The sequence below is a fragment of the Mauremys mutica genome, chromosome 5 (assembly GCF_020497125.1).
Source record: "Mauremys mutica isolate MM-2020 ecotype Southern chromosome 5, ASM2049712v1, whole genome shotgun sequence".
NCBI classification, from domain to species: Eukaryota; Metazoa; Chordata; order Testudines; family Geoemydidae; genus Mauremys; species Mauremys mutica.
In genome coordinates this window covers 58,961,643-58,981,219 of record NC_059076.1, presented here as the reverse complement: position 1 = coordinate 58,981,219, position 19,577 = coordinate 58,961,643, and the positions used below count along the sequence as shown (strand labels likewise).

The 19,577-nt window shown below is 40.4% G+C and overlaps 1 protein-coding gene across 1 annotated transcript in view; it reads left to right on the top strand.

Moving 5' to 3' along the window:
• The window catches only part of ZNF827 (zinc finger protein 827), a 130,760-nt gene that overhangs the window by 64,028 nt on the left and 47,155 nt on the right, over nt 1-19,577 (top strand). Inside the window, exons 7-8 of the mRNA XM_045017998.1 lie at nt 17,257-17,496; nt 18,218-18,275. Of these exons, the coding sequence (XP_044873933.1) occupies nt 17,257-17,496; nt 18,218-18,275 (298 nt within the window). The remainder of the gene's footprint in view (nt 1-17,256; nt 17,497-18,217; nt 18,276-19,577) is intronic.

Below are 19,577 nucleotides of genomic sequence, written 5' to 3'. Positions count from 1 at the left end.
CAGTTTTGTTGGTTTTTATTATAGTAGGTTAGAATATCCCTTTTTGAAATATCTATTCAAATCGGATGAAATCCTGTGGGCCCCTCCACAACTGGTCCTCAAAAGGAATTTTCAGAGACTATATAAAATCTTACACACTTTCAGTTGGGAACTGACTGAACGTTCCAAGTAAGAAATGCATTAAGAAAATGTTTCTCCTGTGATCATTTCAGTGATTCAGCAAAGCTTGCTGATGGTATTTCTGGCTGATCAATAGTTTCGAAAGTAAGGAATTGAGATTTATTTACACATACTGCATTGTAGCAGTTGATATTCCTAAATTAGCCTGTGGAATGGGGTTATACTGTGTTGGTAGTTAAACATTTCACTTTTATAGTCTGTGACAGCTTTCGAGGGTCATAAGGATAGAGGTCATGTGGTCGTGTTGAAAAATATTTCATTAATGAAAAGCCCTTTTTAATTTTTTCTTGGGGCTTGTCTACACAGCACCAGCAAAGCACACTAGAGGGGTGTGATTTCAAATGGGACTATATCAGTACAAACTAGGTATCATTTAGAATGTGTCAGCAAGGTCTACGTAGGGCAGTTAAAGAGTAGCACATTAGAGCTTTTTACAGAATGTTTGGAGTCACATGGGCAAGTCACATGTTCATGCCCAATTTCACTCAGTCATTGCAGGAAGCCATTACCTATATTCCAGACAGCACATTTATAAGACAATCCACTCAGTGTAGATGGGCATCTCCCATTGTGAGTTAAGTGTCCTTTTGATGGGCCACTCAATTTGAATAGTCCCTCCAAGATGTGCTGGCTAACTACTTCGTTGGCGTTACCCCAGGAGCAAACATTTTGAAATCCAGGTATAGAGCCAGTACTTATAACTTCAAATACAAAAATGATGTATGCATACAGATAGCATAATCAGCAAATCATAATCTTTTCACAGATATCTTACAAGCCACATTTTGTACAAGATTCATTGCAAATATATAATAGTGGTTGCAACAATGATCTATATAGTCATATTTTAATCCGATAACGTCACAACATTCCAAAAAGTCTTGCCAGAAATCTGTTTTTTCAAATGTAGCTAAACTGCCTTTTCTACAATTGTATCCATTCTCTAATATAGAAAAGCAACAGTTCATCCCCAAAATGTTGAAATAGGTTATTCAAGCACTGATCTAAGTTTAATGCATACAGTCTCGCTGCAGGCATTTCTTGTAAATTTCAGTAGCCAATGCAACTTGTCTTGTTAACTTTCATTTACACGCTCACGTTACACTCAAAAAACTCCTTTCTACTGAAACAATAGAGATTCTGTTTTGTGTATGTATTATCTTTCAGAATCATTGAATGTTTCATCGTCTTGCGCAAAGACTATCACAGACCTGGAAATATGTAAAACTTTTTCTCCTTTATACCATCTTAGAATCATTCAGATAGTAAGGAAATTATCAATTCCACTGAGTCAACTCTGTCTTGAAGGTGTGTGAGCTGAAACATGATTTGGTCAAATTCTTAATTGTTGTGGTACACATAGAGAAAGTCTGCTCGTTTAACAGGGATATTTGCCACTCAAACCCAGATGAAGTCAAAAATATTTTAGTAGAAAATCTGGATCTTATGCTAAAAAAAAAAATCATGATTTTCTTTCTCTTTCTGAGACAGCATGGTTTAGTGGATTGGGAACCTGACTGGAAGTATCAGTGAATTCCTATCTTTACCAGTAACTTCCAGCATGACCTTGGGCAAGTCACCTAACCTCTCTCTGCCTCCATTTCCCCATATGTAAAATGGGGCTAATTAAGGCCATCATGGTAAAGCACTTTCAGCCCTATTACTAAAAAGTCCTAAGTATTAGTTATTTATCTTCCATTGTCCATTGACTTGAAGTAATTTGAAACAGTGCAAGGCTGACATTTTTATACAAAGAAGCAGCATGTGGGTGTTTGAAGAAAACTGTTTGGGAGCACATGGCACAAAGTTATCCTGAAATAAAAGGGCTGGCTTTTCTGCTAAACCTTTAATTGCTCAAAACAAACTTCCGGTGTTCTTGGCAGATAAATAACAAGAAACAGAAGCATCAGAAATAGAGAGGTATTATGTAACATACAGTGTCTGAGACAGACTTATAAATACAGGCTTCAGTGTGAGTTGTATACCCGTAATCAATGATGTATTATGGTTGTTTTTTTGTTTGTGACAGGCTGCCTCACCCCGATAAGAGAATTTGTTTATATTAAAATAAACCCCTCGACTTAAGAAGCAATAGAAAAGGAAGGATATGTCTACTCCATTAGACACCCGTGGGTGGCCCGGGCCTGCTGAGTCAGGCTCGTGGGGTGTGAGCTAAGGAGCTCCTTTAAATGCAGTGTAGAAGTTTGGGCTCGGGATGGAGCCTGGACTCTAGGACCATGCAAGGTGGGAGGCTCCCAGAGCTCAGCCCAAGCCAGAATGTCTACACTGCAGTTAAAGTTCATATCAGGCCATGGTACATTCATTTAACTTAATAGGCTTTTCCGTGGCAATTGAATAAATATGTAGCCCCAAAAGAACGTGAATAGTAATGGACTTCTATCTGGGGATGGGACTTGTCGTGTTTCATAACACCCTTAATGACTCAGGCAAAGAGCAGGCAATGGTGGAAATATACTGCCTAATTGCAGGAGAGAAAAACTCATTTGATTGCAAATTTAGTTTCTGGTGAAAAAAAATCGCTGTTTTCAGGACACTGAGCATGGAAAAAGAGGTGCGTGGCAAGCTGATTGCATGTTAATACCCAGAATTCTCTTCCAGCACACCAAGGTCTAATACAGTGTTTGCCAAATGGCAGATCACATCAGTGGGTCACAGGAAGGTTCTAAATGGATTGTGGGCCCGGTTAGGAGAGGAGGTCCTTTGGATGGAGGCACTGGAGAGTAAGCCCACCCCAACTCACCCTGCAGCAGCTGCTTCCATCCCCTGGGGCTGAGCCTGGCTCCCCACTATGGGTGTTGCAACCTGGCACAGGGGGTTGCAGTACCACTCAACTTTGGCCCAATTTTAGTGAGCGGTGATGATGGAGGGTGGTCAATTGCCAGGGGATGGCCAGGCCAAACCTGGATGGTGCTGTAACCAGTGCAACACCTGGAGCAGGGAGCTGGGCCCAGCCCCATTGGAGGGGCCCAGGAGCCACTGATGTGGGTGAGTGCTGGGCGGGCTTGCTCTCTACAATCTTCCTCCCCCTTCCCTCATCCCCGGCACCTCCACTTACAGACTTGTATACTTTAAGGCTAGAAGGGATCATCATTGGAGCGGATTTACCATGAAACACATAGTGCCCTGGCATGGGGCCCCCCCAGCAACAGAGGGCCCCAGGGCTGGGCACTCGGGTAGCTCAGCACCAGTGCACCCCCTGTGGAGGGGCAGCTCCACGGGAGGGGGACTGCAGGGGTAGAAGTTGTGGGGAGCAGGGAGGGAAGCTCACCCCCAGCCTCGGGGAGCAGACGGGAGATGCAGGTGGCAGGAGTGCTGCGAACACGGGCCAGAGGACTCAGGAGGAGCACAAGGCACGTTTTACCAGCATATACATACTTTTTAAAGTTTGAAATGATTAACAAGGACACTCTTCACTTCTTACGTTGCTGTTGACTTTCACTGTTTGAATTAAATCGTTTGTGCATGGAAGTGGGAATAAATCCCTTGAGTGAAGGTCTGCAGGTCCTTTCAAAGCCCGCTGAGTCAAAGGGATGCTGTTCATTGCATTCAGTAGGTTTTAGATAAGGCCACTAATTAAGGTGCCACTTAGATGCAAGTAACAGTAAGTTTGGGTATGTCTGTTTCTCATGTTTGTCTCAAATGCTGCAACTTTATGAAATAAACCACCGTGAAGAATGCAAACAAACGGCAGGAATCTTTGTGACAAAGGGCATCTAATAGCTGAGCCCAAGCATAAGCTGCCTTTTTTTTTTGTCCTGGCTGACAGACCTCAATGTCAAAATAGCTACCCAACCAGAGCTACCATCCGGCCTAGACACGGCTTACACTAAGCCATGCTCCACCTCTGTGGAGAAGGTTAGAGCCATCATTGAGACAGATTCCCGTAGGTGTAATTTGACTTCTATATGTGGGGGAGCGGCGGCTCCAGTCAGGCCAATGGGGCTGCGCATTGGGAGGGCGGAGACAAATTCCCCTGCCTGCCCACAGGGGTGCCATTTCAGATGGGGGGGTGGGTGCACCACCTTAATCGTGATTCCAGGGACTACTTAGGCAACTGAAAACTCTAGTGTTTTTGCATAACTTACAATGCTCCTGTCAGATATTTCTACCTAATTCCTATAGCAAGAAAGAAAATTAAATAAATATTAGACCCACTCAGCTCTAATATTAACATATTCTGACATCTTGTGGCAAGTCACTTATAGAACACTGGTTAGGTTTAAAATTGTAATGTATATTCTTACTCAGATACTTTTACTAAAGTCAGAAGGGACCATCATGATCATCTAGTCTGACCTCCTGCACCTTGCAGGCCACAGAACCTCATCCACTCACTCCTGTAATAGACCCCTAACCTCTTGCTGAGTTACTGAAGTCCTCAAATCATGATTTAAAGACTTCAAGTTATAGAGAATTCACCATTTACACTTGTTTAAACCTGCAAGTGACCCATTCCCCATGCTGCAGAGGAAGGCGAAAACCCCCAGTCTCTCTGCCAATCTGACCCAAGGGAAAATTCCTTTCCGGCCCCAAATATGATGATCAGATAGAACCTGAGCATGTGGGCAAGACCCACCAGGCAGATACTACAGAGAATTCTTTCCCAGGTAACTCAGAGCCCTCCCCATCTGGTGTCCCATCTCCAGCTGTTGGGGTTTTTTGCTACAGGCAATCACCGATGGGCTACATGCCATTGTAGGCAGTCTGTCATACCATCCCCTCTATAAACTTATCAAGCTAAGTCTTGAAGCCAGTTAAGTTTTTTGCCCCCACTGCTCCACTTGGGAGGCTGCTCCAGAACTTCACCTTTCTGATGGTTAGAAGCCTTCACCTAATTTCAAGCCTAAACTTGTTGATGACCAGTTTATATGTATTTGTTCTGGGGTCCACATTGATGCTTAACTTAAATAACTCCTCTCTCTCCCTGGTATTCATCTCTTTGATGTATTTATACAGAGTAATTGTATCTCCCTTCAGTTTTCTATTGGTTAGACTAAACAAACCAAGTTCTTCTCATAAGATAGATTTTCCATTCCTCAGATCATCCTAGTAGCCCTTCTCTGCACCTGTTCCAGTTTGAATTCATCTTTCTTAAACATGGGAGACCAGAATTGCACACAGTATTCCAGAAGAGGTCTCACCAGTGCCTTGCATAATGGTATTAACACTTCCCTGTCTCTACTGGAAAGTCCTCGCCTGATGCACCCCAGGACCGTGTTAGCCTTTTCCTGGCCGCATCACATTGATGGCTTATAGTTATCCTGTGGTCAGCTCTTTCTCCTCCACTGTCACTTCCAACTGATAGGTCCACAGTTAATGCTTGTTGTTAGTCCCTAAATGCATGACTTTGCACAATTAAATATCATCCCATTTCTATTACTCCAGTTTACAGATCTTCTTGTATGGTATTCTGGTCCTCCTCGGTATTGGAAATACCTCCCAACTTTGTGTCATCTGCAAGTGTTATTAGCACACTCCCATTTTTTGGGCCAAGGTCAGCAATAAAGATGTTGGTCCCAAGACTGATCCCTGAGGAATTCCACTAGTAACCTTCCTCTACCTGAGAGTTCACCTTTCAGTATGACCTGCTTGTTGTCTTCCCTTTAACCAGTTCCTTATCCACCTTTCAATTCTCATATTAATCCCCATCTTCCACATGAGAAATTATTAGTTAAATTGGAGAACTGTATCAAGTGCTTTATTGACATCCAGGTAGATTAGACCTACTGCATTTCCTTTGTCTAAAAAACTCAGTATCTTCTCAAAGAAAGATATTAGTAACTTTGTTACCACCTCTTGAATACAACAACTGAAACAACTGTAGAAAAATCGACAATTACTTTCTATCATTTAGGGCTAGTATACACTGGCAATGCTAATGCGCTGCTGCAGCAGTGCTTTAATGTGACATGTGTGGTCGCGGCGCAGCGCTGGCAGAGAGCTCTCCCAGCATTCTAAAAAACTCACCTCCACGAGGGGCGTAGCTCCCAGCGCCGGTGCACTGTCTACATGGGCGCTTTAGAGTGCTGAAACTTGCTGCCTCCGAGGGATGTTTTTTCACACTCCTGAGCGAGAAAGTTTCAGCGCTGTAAAGTGGTCATGTAGACAAGGCTTCAGACTGCCTGCCCCTGAGGCTTGCAGTTTGGCGGGGGCAACACTCTCCCTTGCCGCCCCAAAGTCTGCCTAGTAGACTCCACACAGTCTCTGCTGGCATGTCTTTTGGTCCCAGCTACCCACGAATCTTACAGATCTCCTCCTTACCAGCCTGACCTAACCAGCCAGATAAATTTACCTTCCTGCGAAGACTATGTCTGCTCCTAAAATTGTGACACATTGTGGAACATATGGAAACCTGAACGCAGTGATGGCTTGATGCAAACAGAAACCAGAATGCAATGGTTAGTCAGTATAACAACATACATTCAGCTATTCTACCCAATGCAGTTTTGCAAGGATAAGAGCCAGTAACTTACCTTAAGCTCTGTTATTAAGTGGTACATCAAGAGGAGAATCTGAATATCCTTTACTCCTTGCCCAGCTAAACCTAATGGGTGAAGCTCCCTCTTGGCCAATAGAGGGCTCCTTAGAGCAAGGGGAATGACTTTTGGCACAGTCAGCTAGCAGGCCAGACTGTTGTTGGTTATGAGGACCAAGCAGCTCCAGGCATCCCTCTAGGGAATCGCTCAGCAAACCCAGCCACCGTTACATCACCTTGTTAGCCTATGTGGAGAGCAGAGACGCCAGGAAGGACAGCTGAGCTGAATTCCACACAGCAGTGCAAAGCATGAGCTGCAGCACCATCTGGCAAAAGTGGCACTTTTCTAATGTGTATCTGAAGTCCTGTGAGATCACAATTTTTCTACAAAATGAAAAAGGCACTAGTTGGAAAAGTTTGTGTGCATAGAGATGTACAAGCATATTAATCACAACTGGACAGAGCTTAAAGTTTAGTAGATGTTAATGGATAATAGATCTTTAAAATAGGTTGGATCTGAGATTATAATTGACCTTTCTTTTTTTATGTAAGTGTAATCTTGACATCTATGAAAAGCATATTAATTTAAAAGGTGAGGTCATTTGGAATAACAAATGCTAATGTCCACAGTTTAAATGTACCTTCTTTGTTAACTTTCAGAGAAAAGTTTAAACAAAAAGCAAGAGCCCTGATTCTTAGCGCTGCTGCTGTCCCTCTATAGCGTTCAACCACCATACAGAAGCCAAAGTTGGTAAAACTGGCCATATGGATATGGGGAATTGCCCAGAGTAAGGGATTGCCTGGATGTATAGGGCCATTGGAATGGCTTTATGCTTTTCTAGCATAGTAGCATGCTGGGTGAAGAAGGAATGTACCCAAGATTGTCACACTCAAGCTGTTATGAGCTGCTGTGAAACCCATACAGAACCTTTGAAGAAGACTGCAAACTAGAGCAGCCTCTGGAGATGCTCCGACTGTTGCCAGGAAGCCATCCAGTCCCTGTGTGCTCCCAGAATCCGGGAGATGCAAAATTCGCATGAAGCCACCTTTGTGTCCCCCTCTTTTATTTGCTTATTCCTGCATAGAACACAACGTGGTCAGATAGGGGAATAAGAGCCAACGTGTTTGTGAATCTGTAAGTAGCCACAGAAATTCTAGAAGTTCAGTAGATGAATCTTGAAATAAGAGAGAACTATATTGATTGGAATGTGTTGTGTGAGCAACAACATTGCTCACTGCATGTGTAGACTTTAAAACACTTTTCACCAGCAGCGGCTCCAGGCACCAGTGCTCCAAGCGCGTGCCTGGGGCGAAAAGCTGTGGGGGGTGCCCTGCTGGTCCCTGTGAGGGTGGCAATCAGGCAGCCTTCACCGGCATGCCTGTGGGAGGTCCACCGGTCCCACAGTTTCGGCGGCAATTCGGCGGCAGGTACGCCAAAACCACAGGACCGGCGGACCTCCTGCAGGCAAGCCGCCGAAGGCAGCCTGCCTGCTGTGCTTGGGGCGCAAAAAAGCTAGAGCTGCCCCTGCTTTTCAGTTATATTTTTTTTAATCTTAAAGGGTTGATAATCCTGTAATCAGAATCTCTAAAATTAGCATTCACAGTTTTATAATTTTAAAAAGAAGAAGTGAAATGTGTATTGTGTGAATCTGATGTATCCTTATGTTGGTGGTTTACTTCCCTTTGCCAGTTTTTTTCTAGTTCTAGTTGTTACTAAATTGGATCTTTTAGTTATAAAATGCTACAGCATGGGATTTTGTTAAAGTGGAAACTCAAAACATTAGCCATTTTCCAATTTTGTTCTTTTATGCAAAACCCTGTTGCACTGATTTCAGCCTTATCAACATTGCCTTATATAAAACATCAGTAAGAAAAAAAAAAAGTTACAGCAGAATAAAGCATCAAGCACAGAGCCCTAGGGAACATCAGATGTTACTTGTTGTGGCTCTGAAGCTGAACCTCTGAGGCTCACCAACTGTTTCCTACCATTAAGGGTTTATTTAAGCTGTTTTAGGGCATGTTTATTTCTAGCAAATCAGAACAATTAGCATAACAAAACGCCTGATTCACCATATTGAATGCTTTTGAAGACTCACTACAAGTTGACCCACTAGTTACCCCTGTCCACTTGATTGTGAAAACTAATGCACAAATCCAATTTATCAGACATTCAAGGAAGATTTTTTTCCCCAAAATTGCCAGTTGGCATGGGAACCTGACTGGCATCCCAGCTAATAATCAGGTAATTCAGGCTCTTGGTTATCAGACACAAAGATTCTAGGTCTGAGGTATAATATCTCAAATTATTCTGGAAACCAAATTTTTGGAGACTTATGGTATTGCGAACATCAGCCTTTACTACCTGAGTCATGATGTTTTAAATAACTATATAGTAGGGCTGTCAAGCGATTAAAAAATTAATCACGATTAATCTCACTGTTAAACAATAATAGAACACCATTTATTTAAATATTTTTGGATATTTTCTACATTTTCAAATATATTGATTTCAATTACAACACAGAATACAAAGTGTACATGCTCACTTTATATTTTTATTACAAATATTTGTGCTATAAAAACCAAAAGAAATGGTATTTTTCAATTCACCTCATACAAGTACTGTAATACAATCTCTTTATCATGAAAGTTGAACTTACAAATGTAGAATAATGTACAAAAAATAACTGCATTCAAAAATAAAACAATGGAAAACTTTAGAACCTACAAGTCCACTCAGTCCTACTTCTTGTTCAGCTAGTCACTCAGACAAACAAGTTTGTTTACATTTGCAGGAGATAATGCTGCCCACTTCTTGTTTACAATGTCACCTGAAAGTGAGAGAGGCGTTCTCATAGCACTGTTGTAGATAGCATTGCAAGATATTTACGTACCAGATGCACTAAAGATTCACATGTCCCTTCATGCTTCAACCACCATTCTAGAGGACATGCATCCATGCTAATGAGGGGTCCTGCTTGATAACAATCCAAAGCAGTGCAGACCAACGCATGTTCACTTTCATCATGTGAGTCAAATCCACCAGCAGAAGGTTGATTTTCTTTTTTGATAGTTCAGGTTCTCTAATTTCCACATCGGAGTGTTGCTATTTTAAGACTGCTGAAAGTATGCTCCACACCTCATCCCTCTCAGATTTTGAAAGGCACTTCAGATTCATAAACCTTGGGTCGCGTGATGTAGCTATCTTTAGAAGTCTCACATTGGTATCTTCTTTGCGTTTTGTCAAATCTGCAGTGAAAGTGTTTTTAAAATGAACAACATGTGCTGGGTTATTATCTGAGACTGGCTGCTGTAACGTGAAATATATGGCAGAATGCAGGTAGAACAGAGCAGGAGACGTACTATTCTCTCCCAAGGAGTTCAGTCACAAATTTAATTAATGTAATTTTTTTTAAACAAGTGTCATCAGCATGGAAGCATGTCCTTTGGAATGGTGGCTGAAGCATGAAAGGGCATACGAATGTATCTGGCACATAAATACCTTGCAATGCTGGCTACAAAAGTGCAATGCGAATGCCTGTTCTCACTTTCAGGTGATATTGTAAACAAGAAGCTGGCAGCATTATCTCCCGTAAATGTAGACAAACTTGTTTGTCTTAGCGGTTGGCTGAACAAGAAGTAGGACTGGGTGGACTTGTAGGCTCTAAAGTTTTACATTGTTTTGGTTTTGAGTGCAGTTACATTACAAAAAAATCTACCTTTGTAAGTTTCACTTTCACGATAAAGAGATTGCATTACAGTATTGTATGAGGTGAATTGAAAAATACTATTTCTTTTGTTTATCATTTTTACAGTGCAAATATTTGTAATAAAAATAATATAAAGGCAGCACTGCACACTTGGTATTCTCTGTTGTAACTGAAATCAGTATATTTGAAAATGTAGAAAAACATAAAATATTTAATAAATTTAAATTGGTATTCTATTGTTTAACAGTGCGATTAAAACTGCGATTAATTGTGATTAATTTTTTTTCTCTATGTAAATAAAATGTATTTTTATAAAGTATAACCTGAAAGAAATAGCCATTGGTGGGCATCATTTTCCCCACCAGGTGTAAAATGCTTAGAGATCATCAAATGAAAGATGGTATGCAAAATAGATTTATTGGTATATTGATACTAACTTTATTTTGCCTGGAGGCAGTGTAATCTCAGTAATTTAACATTGGTGGGCTTTTTACACTTTGTATGAGCTGACAGTTCATGAGTTAGCTCCATTTCTATTTTAAGATACTATGGCAACAATGAACTCGTAGAAAAGGCTTATTTTATTGGAATGAAATCTTATGTGATCATTTTTAGTTGTCTTCCTCTTTTCCACTTTATTTCTACCTTAATGGCTTTTCATTGTGGCAGCCCAACATTTTGATGGAAGAAACTTGGACATGGTCTTTCTGAAGTTAGTCAGTATTAGTTCTGAACAGAGCAGAGGGGACATTGCTTTAGAGTGTATTTCTGCACAACTCTCAGGCCCTGCTGCCTGGGGGATTGGGATAAATCTCTGGAGCTGAATGCTGGTCTATGTACTCTCACCATGGCAGTGCATTGTGCTACAATTAGACTGTTAGGATCTCCCTTATGGTTTGGTTTGGTTTTTTTGGACGTTACTACTTTACAGTTTCATGTGTTCATGAACACAAAAGAGCCTGTAACAGTGTAACCTATAATGAATGCACTTCAGACCAAAATAAACCATATGCAGTACTCTGTTTTCATGACTGAGGTGGAAAATAGCGTCTCTTGATATGAATAGCTGTACATGAGGGTTTTATGGGTCACCTGATTGAAAGGCTTACTGCTGTGTAAAGTAACAACTCTTTGGTGGTTTGATGTTAGTGCTTTCATAGATGCAGTAAGTTTCCCTTATTTTGTTAAACTAGTTGGGCATCATGTAAGTTAGCAACAGAAAATCAGTCCAAAATTAGATCATCTAGTCCAGGGGTGGCCAACCTGAGCCTGAGAAGGAGCCAGAATTTACTAATGTACATTGTCAAAGAGCCACAGTAATATGAGAGCAGCCCGCCATCAGCACCCCACCCCCAGCTCCAAGTGCCTCCCACCCACAGGCAGCCCCCCCATCATTTCCTCCCCGACCATGTGGGCCAGCAAAGCTGAGCAGGTGCAGAAGAAGTAGTAATCTGTGCCAGGAGTAGGACTGACTCATACTGCTTCACCACCTAACCCCAGGGCAAGAATGAACCAGAGACCATGTTGTGACTCAGTGTGACAACATGGTCCCTGATCGTCTGCTCGGACAACGTGACTATGTGCTTCCTCTTACTCAGGTCTTGTGATAAAATTACAGTCTAGCTATGTATCACTTTTTCTTTGCTTTGTTGTTAGGAAAGAGGCTAAGGCATGACTCGTGTTTGGTTTTTTTGTTTTTGTTTTTTTTCTGACAGGTTGGAATGGGGGCCTAGAATAAGATAGGGAAGGAAGAGAGAAATATCTCAAATGTGTAAAGTTAGCTTGAGCTGTGGAAGTCTCCCCTGATCATGAGAGAAAGAAAGCGCTTGTATTATTCCATGCTTGCCTCTACCTGGCTTATGTCGGTGTCTCTCAATCAAAAGGGTAAGCAGGACTGGGGATTAAACTGTATGGAATGAAAACAGAAATAGAATATTTTGAAAGAGATGCAGAGCAGCAAAGGTTAGCCCATCTCTCTTCACTTAAATTTGGAGGCTGGTCCCAGAACTCTGGATGTCACACATCTGAGGAACATATTTGTTTTCCAAGTTACCTGAAATTTTGATTAATAATGATGTAGACCTTCCAAGTTCACTTTCAAGGCACTATATTTTATTTTTTACCCTTCACCATTGATACAATTTTCTGTGGCTTATAATAAGAGGGAGAGAGAAGCTTTAAGGAAAGAGAAGAAATATGCTTGATAGAGCAAAAAATAGTATTGAATTATAATGTTTCTACCTGGCTTTCCATTGAGAACTCAGTATAAAATGTTCTTAAGTCTGAAATAAATCAGATAGATCATGAATGGTGGAAATTTTTATCAGTTTGGCCTTTTTTCAAAAAACGCACAAAGGTTGTCATAAGAAAGGAAAGAAAACACTTCATGTAAATCATTCTTGGAACATTCCCAAATAGCTGTTAACTGCTAGTTTCATTTCTATTAGTGCTGCAAATAATAAAGCCTCTTTTCTCCATTTAACAACAACCCCCCCCCCAAAGTAAACAGTCTCCGCTTCCAGTTCCACAATCTAGGGAAATACAAAGGAATCGGTGAACAAGTCAACTTGATCTTGCAAGTAAAAGGTTCATCTATGAAAACTTAATGTTTGTACTAAAGCCACATAAAAACACTAGGACTATATTGGGATTGCATGACATTGTTAATGGCTGAACCATGTTATTCTATCTTACAATATTCTGTAAATATTTAGGAATTCAGGACAAAATGCATGACAGAGCTTGAAGATTTGATGGCCAAGATTAGAGAAAAATGGAAATCAAGAAAGGTACTATGTAAACACATCCTTCATTGGCACAGAGGGGAAACAGAGAAGGCAGAATCAGAGTAACTACCAAGTGAAGTTAGTTGAACCAGTGAACTTTTGTTGATGAACTGAAGTTGAAACAGCTATAGGGTGGTTGTTTTTATTTTTAAAAACATCCCTAATATCCTTACACTTCGAAGAAAAGATTGGCAAAGAGGAACTGCCTACCCTTCCAAACCTCACTAGTAGGCTGTATCCTCCTCCTCCCCTGGTAACAGATTAGTGGCAGCTATGATTTCCTGCTGTCTACACCAATTAATATTCTGACCCACAAAGGGTAGGTCTATACTCACCGTCCGGGTCGACGTGGTGAGTTCGACTTCTCGGAGTTCGAACTATCGCGTCTAATCAAGATGCGATAGTTCGAACTCCCCGCGCGCTCCGGTTGACTCCGGAACTCCACCACCGCGAACGGCCTTGGAGCCACGGAGTTTGACCCCGCTGCGTCTGGACGGGTAAGTCAGTCGAACTAGGGTACTTCGAGTTCAGCTACGCTATTCGCGTAGCTGAACTTGCGTACCCTAGTTCGATCCCCCCCCCCTTAGTGTAGACCAGGCCAAATGCCTATCAGTACCACACTGCGCACACAGCTCACCATGGTGCTTTGGTGAACTCAGACAATGAGGAAAGACTGAGGAAAATTATGAATGAAATTGATTGGGAGGTAAAATTGAGATTGAGACAGGAGAATTTGGACAAAAATTGGAAGTTCTGTAAGAAGTTTATTAGATCAAAAAGCCATGATTCCACCATCAAGAAAAAGGAGAGGACAACTTTGGCTAAAAGCCCACCCTGGTCAGTGGCAAAGTGAAAGCAACAATTAGAAATATTTATTTTAACAAATGGAAAAAGGAGGAAACAAATAGGAAATAGCATAAATTAGAATTCATGATGAGGAAAATTGATAAGGGAAGCTAATAACAGGGAAAAATCCATAGCTGGCAGTAAGGACTGTAAGAAGGAGTTTAAGTACAATAGGGGCAAAAGAAATCCTAGCGATGGTATAGGCTCATTACTAGGTGGGGATGGTAAAATTGTTGATGCAGAAAAGGCAGGAAGTGTTCAATACATATTTCTGTTTTGTATTCAGAAAGAAGCAGTTTGATGTACGCCTATCACATGAGGAAGATGAAGTACTTTTCAGTCCATTAGTAACTAAGGAGGATGTTAAACAACATCTACTAGGGATAAACATTTTGAATCAGCAGGTCCAGATAACTTGCACTCAGGAGTCTTAAAAGAGTTGGCTGAGGAGATTTCTGGGCTGCTGCTGTTAATTCTTAACAGAAGGCTGGATGAGAGCTAATGTTTTTCCAATATTTAAAAAGAGCAAGTGGGATGATCCAAGTAACTATAGACTGGTTTAGTGTGATCTCAATCACAGGCAAATTTAATGGAAAAGGCGATAATGGGTTCAATTGGTAAATAATTAAGTTATAGTAATATAATTGATGCTAGTCAACATGGTTTTATGGAAAATAGGTCACATCAAATAAACTTGATTTCATTCTTTGAGGCAATTACAAGTTAGGGATAACTGTGAAATTTAATGGCTTGCAATACACAAGAAGTCAGAATAGATGAGCTAATGGTCCCTTTTTGCCTTAAACTTTATGAATCTTTGAAAGGCTGGAATGCTGATGTAGGAAGCCCAGGGCTCTCCCAGTACTGTGTGCTGGACAATTATAGCTGCCTTGACCAGTTTTGGAATGCAAATAACTGAAATAGTGTGGCCCTGTCCCATTAAGGGCTTTATAGATCAGCATCAAACTGTGAAGTGAATCTGGAGTGAACAAGAGCCAGTGCAGATTGAATTTTTGTCTAGAGCCACATAGGGAGTTATAGTATTCTGGACTGGAGCTGACACATGCATGGACTGCTGAGACAGATTCCATCATCTGAAAGGAATGGACAAAGGCTTCATGCTAGCCAGAGAAGGAAGGCAGCATTTTTGGTTACTGCCGCTGTTTGGATGTCCTGTGTTAGTCATGAATCTAGCTTGACTAAATGTTACAAAATGTTAGCTACCAGACTTCAGATGGTAAGGAAGTAGAATTTACTAGTTCCTTGAAGAGTTTCTCTCTTCTAATTAGTATTACTTCTGTTTGTTCAGGGGTCAATTTGAGCCAGCTGTTCTTTATCCAGGCTCTAATTTCCTACATATGCTAAAATATCTGGGCCACTTTGTGCTAAGTAAAAGAGCTGCATTTATGAAAGAAGACTGGCCTAGTAGATAGGGCACTTGAGACCAGGATTCAGTCCTTGGCTCAGCCACGGACTTCCTATGTGAACTTGGACAATTCGCTTATCTATCCTGTGCCTCAGTTCCACATCTATAAAATGGAAATAATACTTTCCTGCTCCACCAGGGTATTGTGAAGATACAAATCCGTTAATGATTGTGAGGTCCTCAGATACCATGGTGATGAGGACTGTATAAATATCTAAATAGGTAGAGAGACATATTATCAAATCTATTGCTGTCATCATAGCTAATATTTATCTCATGATGTCCTCTAATACTAAACAAGAAGGGTGACAGAACTAAGGCTTGTGAAACTATATGTCAGAGGTCTAAGGATGGAGTAACAGCTGCCTATCATCACTCTAGGTGATCATAAAGAAAGGAAAGAGCACAGTTAGCTAAGCACAATTTAAATCCACTCCTGCCAGGACATATAGGTGAAGCAGCACCTCGTGGTGGATTGTGTCAAAAGCAACTCACATCAAAGAGCATCAACATTGTTTTGCTTCTGTTCAGTTCTCAGTTTTCTGAGCAAAGTAGGAGGGAGGTTGTTAGGTCTGTGGAGAAAAAGCATTCTTATTGGTTAACTTACTAATCAGAAAAGTTCCTTTAGATACGGTTTGGTGGATACTGTAAGTCAATGAGAAGAACAATTGAGGTCCTTTTGAAGTAGAGGGGAGCCAGTATTTCAAGGGAATATGGTCACTTCATCCTGCAGCTGCATCACAGCACTCAAGAATAATCTAGGTGTACCTACACTGTAGAAAACTGAACTGAGAGTTGGTTTTTAGATTATCACCTCATTTTCTTAATTTAGAAGGCCAAGTTTTAGGGCACTGGGGAAGAAGACAGAAGAGGAGAAAATTGGACTTGGAGAGTTGAGCAGGAAGGGTACTATGGGTTTGTAGTGTTTTAAGAGAAAATTCCTATGCCTGTTATAGAAAATGTGTTTTAAGAAAGAGAGGAGGCACAAAAATGTTCCTCCCAATATATTTGTTCTTAACATGTGCATAGGATAACTTTGTGTATCTGATGAGGTTTCAGCTGTGTGCCTTTGGGAATTGGTGTACAGCTGTGACATCATTTAAAAAAACCAAAAACCTTGGCCAATTAGAATATGACTGTGCCCACAGACAGTAAATTAAATAACTATAGTTTTTTAAAAACAAAAATACATTTTTGGGCTATCTTCCCATTTCTGTTTAGAAAAATAGTCTCATGAATATGATTCGGATAGGTTTCAGAGGGGTAGCCGTGCTAGTCTGTATCAGTAAAAACAACAAGGAGTCCTTGTGGCACCTTAGAGATTAACAAATTTATTTGGGCATAAGCTTTCGTGGGATATAACCCACTTCATCGGATGCATGGAGTGGAAAATACAGTAAGCTGGTATAAATATACAGCACATGAAAAGATGGGAGTTGCCTTTCCAAGTGTGTGTGTGTGAGGGGGGTCAGTGCTAACGAGGCCAATTCAATCAGGGTGGGTGTAGCCCATTCCCAACAGTTGACAAGAGGGGCTGAATATCAGCAGAGGGAAAATTACTTTTTGTAGTGCTAACGAGGCCAATTCAATCAAAATGGATGTGGTGGATAATAATTCCCCCTCTCCCCTCCAGAAATCTAAACCAGGCCAGTACCACTATACTCTGCTACTTGCTTTCAGTCCTGTTTATGCTGATACCCTAATAATATGTAAAACTAGTATTTGTTATTCCTCCTTACTTGCTTTGACAATTTTTTATTGAATTAAACAATTTTGTTTGTTGTTTCTGTTTATTTTAAAACATATTTACAGCTGAAAGTTACAAGGAAACCCAGATGGTAAAGATTAAAGAAGAACCAATGGAAGTTGACATTCATGAGTCCCAGCCCTCAATTTCACCCAGCCAGACTGTTGGTTACAGCACTTTATTAGGGAGAGAGATTACTGAACACATAAAAAAGGTACCAGAGGGCCGAGTGCTCCCGGAGAGAAACCTCTTCAGCCAGGATATATCAGTGAAGATGGCTTCAGAGCTCCTCTTCCAATTGTCAGGTAAAGACAGTAGATATAGCTGCCACAGTGCTATTTGAAAGTGGAATTTAAAGAACAAAAGAAGATAGCTAACGTTTTTCTGATTTTACACAAAGTTAAGTCTAGTATGGTATAGAAAATAATAGAAACGTGAAACTTTCTTCTACGCCTTACATTTGAAATTCAAAAGCTTCCCCATAGTATTGGCCAAGAATTCTTTAGCTATTTAAAATATGGTTTTGCGTGTTGTCAGTCAGGGCAGTTTCATAACATTTTAACTGTTTTGGAAAAGCCAGAGTTCAACTCCTGTGTCTTGAAAGCTAATTAAATAATTCCTGACTGCTGGTAGATACAGATCTGAAAATAAAGTAAAGGAGGGTTTCTGTGCATGACATCTATTGGAATAAGCACCTGATGGCTGCAGCATCAATAGTTCTTCTGGCTGCTTTACAGATTCCCACTCACAGAGGGGGCAAGCAGTGGAGAACACAGAAAGGTTATCATTGCCATAAATTGAACCAATGCAAGATTTGTGAATAGTGATGCTAAAATGTGAAGCAAGACAAATATTGGAATAGTTACAGTTTAAAATAAAAATGATTTCTAATGTTTTTAGCTCATTCTAATTATTGGATAAAAGTTTTCCTGTATTGTGGTATAAAGCAGCAAGCATATAAAATAATTAAAAATCTGAAAAAATGGGTTACCCGTGCTAATTTACATTATCTTTGTTCTTCTGCAGAAAAGGTGAGCAAAGAGCACAATCACACTAAAGATAACACCATCAGAACCACAACCAGGTAAGTAGCATCCATGTAGTGCTGCAGCATAAATTGCATGTTCATACTTTGCAGTTCATACTTTACATTGCAGTTCATACTTTAAAATGACACCATTTCACAATTGTAATATCATATTCTACATGTAAGACAGTTTTCTGTGCCCAGGGTAACATATGACTTAAAAAAGTAGGCCTATAAATCAGTGCATATTACGAAGCCATAAAATGAGACAAGATGGGACCCTGGCAAGGGAAACTCGATACCAGAGCTAGCTGTGGAAATGATTCTTCCTTTCCCTGACTAAATGTGCACATTTGCAGAAAAAATAATCTAGGAAATCAATTTCAAGTGCAAAACAAAATGCTATTTCAGTAAATTATAACTTAAAAGAATATCAGTTACAATTGGTGAGTGAGGAATTACCTGACAGTACAGTTTTTAACACCTTTTTTGTATTGGCCCATGTCTCGTGATTCATTTTCCTGACAAACTCAGACTTCTCAAATAACAGTTCAATTTTGTGATTTGGTCCCACTGAGATGGACCCTTGTAGTTTATTTCAGGTATGAATTTTAAAAGTCTATTCAGATTATGAGAGGTAAAAGGTAATGAAATATTTGATGTAGACTAACTGTCAGGGTTAGGAAAATGGGGCAAAATTGGTAGAGTATTAAGACAACTAACATATGATTCAACCAGCCTATATGTTCTTAGAGGGCTGATGTACAGTATGTTGCATGAGAACAAGCCCATAAGGCGTTTATGTTTAAATGAGGAATGGTGACTTTTATGTCCCTAATATAAGGAGCTTCCTGATCTCTTCAGTAAATGGAGGCTGGGAAACCTTTTTAAAAACTGTATTGCCAAACCTCCTCTTCTAACTCTGCCATTCAGTTTGAATGAACGTTATACATTATGTACAATATATATCCAAAGGGGTATATGAATAGCACTTTTTTGTAAACCTTTGTATGCATTTAAGGAGTAAACAAAAGGGCACATTGAGTTAACAATGACCTTATTCTCTGGGAGCTGGTACCTAGCTTAACTTCAGGACTTTGTATTTTAATTATGCTTTATATTTAAGATAAGACTAGCTGGGATCTCAGTATGTCAAATGAATACTTTGCTCTGTGAGCCTAGAAATTCCAAATTCATGTTAGAAGCTAAACTGCATAAGGTATGCAGTGAAGTGTAGGTACCTAGAGAGAATTTGCTCACTTCAAAAAGTTTCACTTCTCTGGACATTTTCACATCTACTTTGAATCCATTATCCATAATGTTCTCATACCTGTGCTCAATTAGAGGGGAAATAAGTTT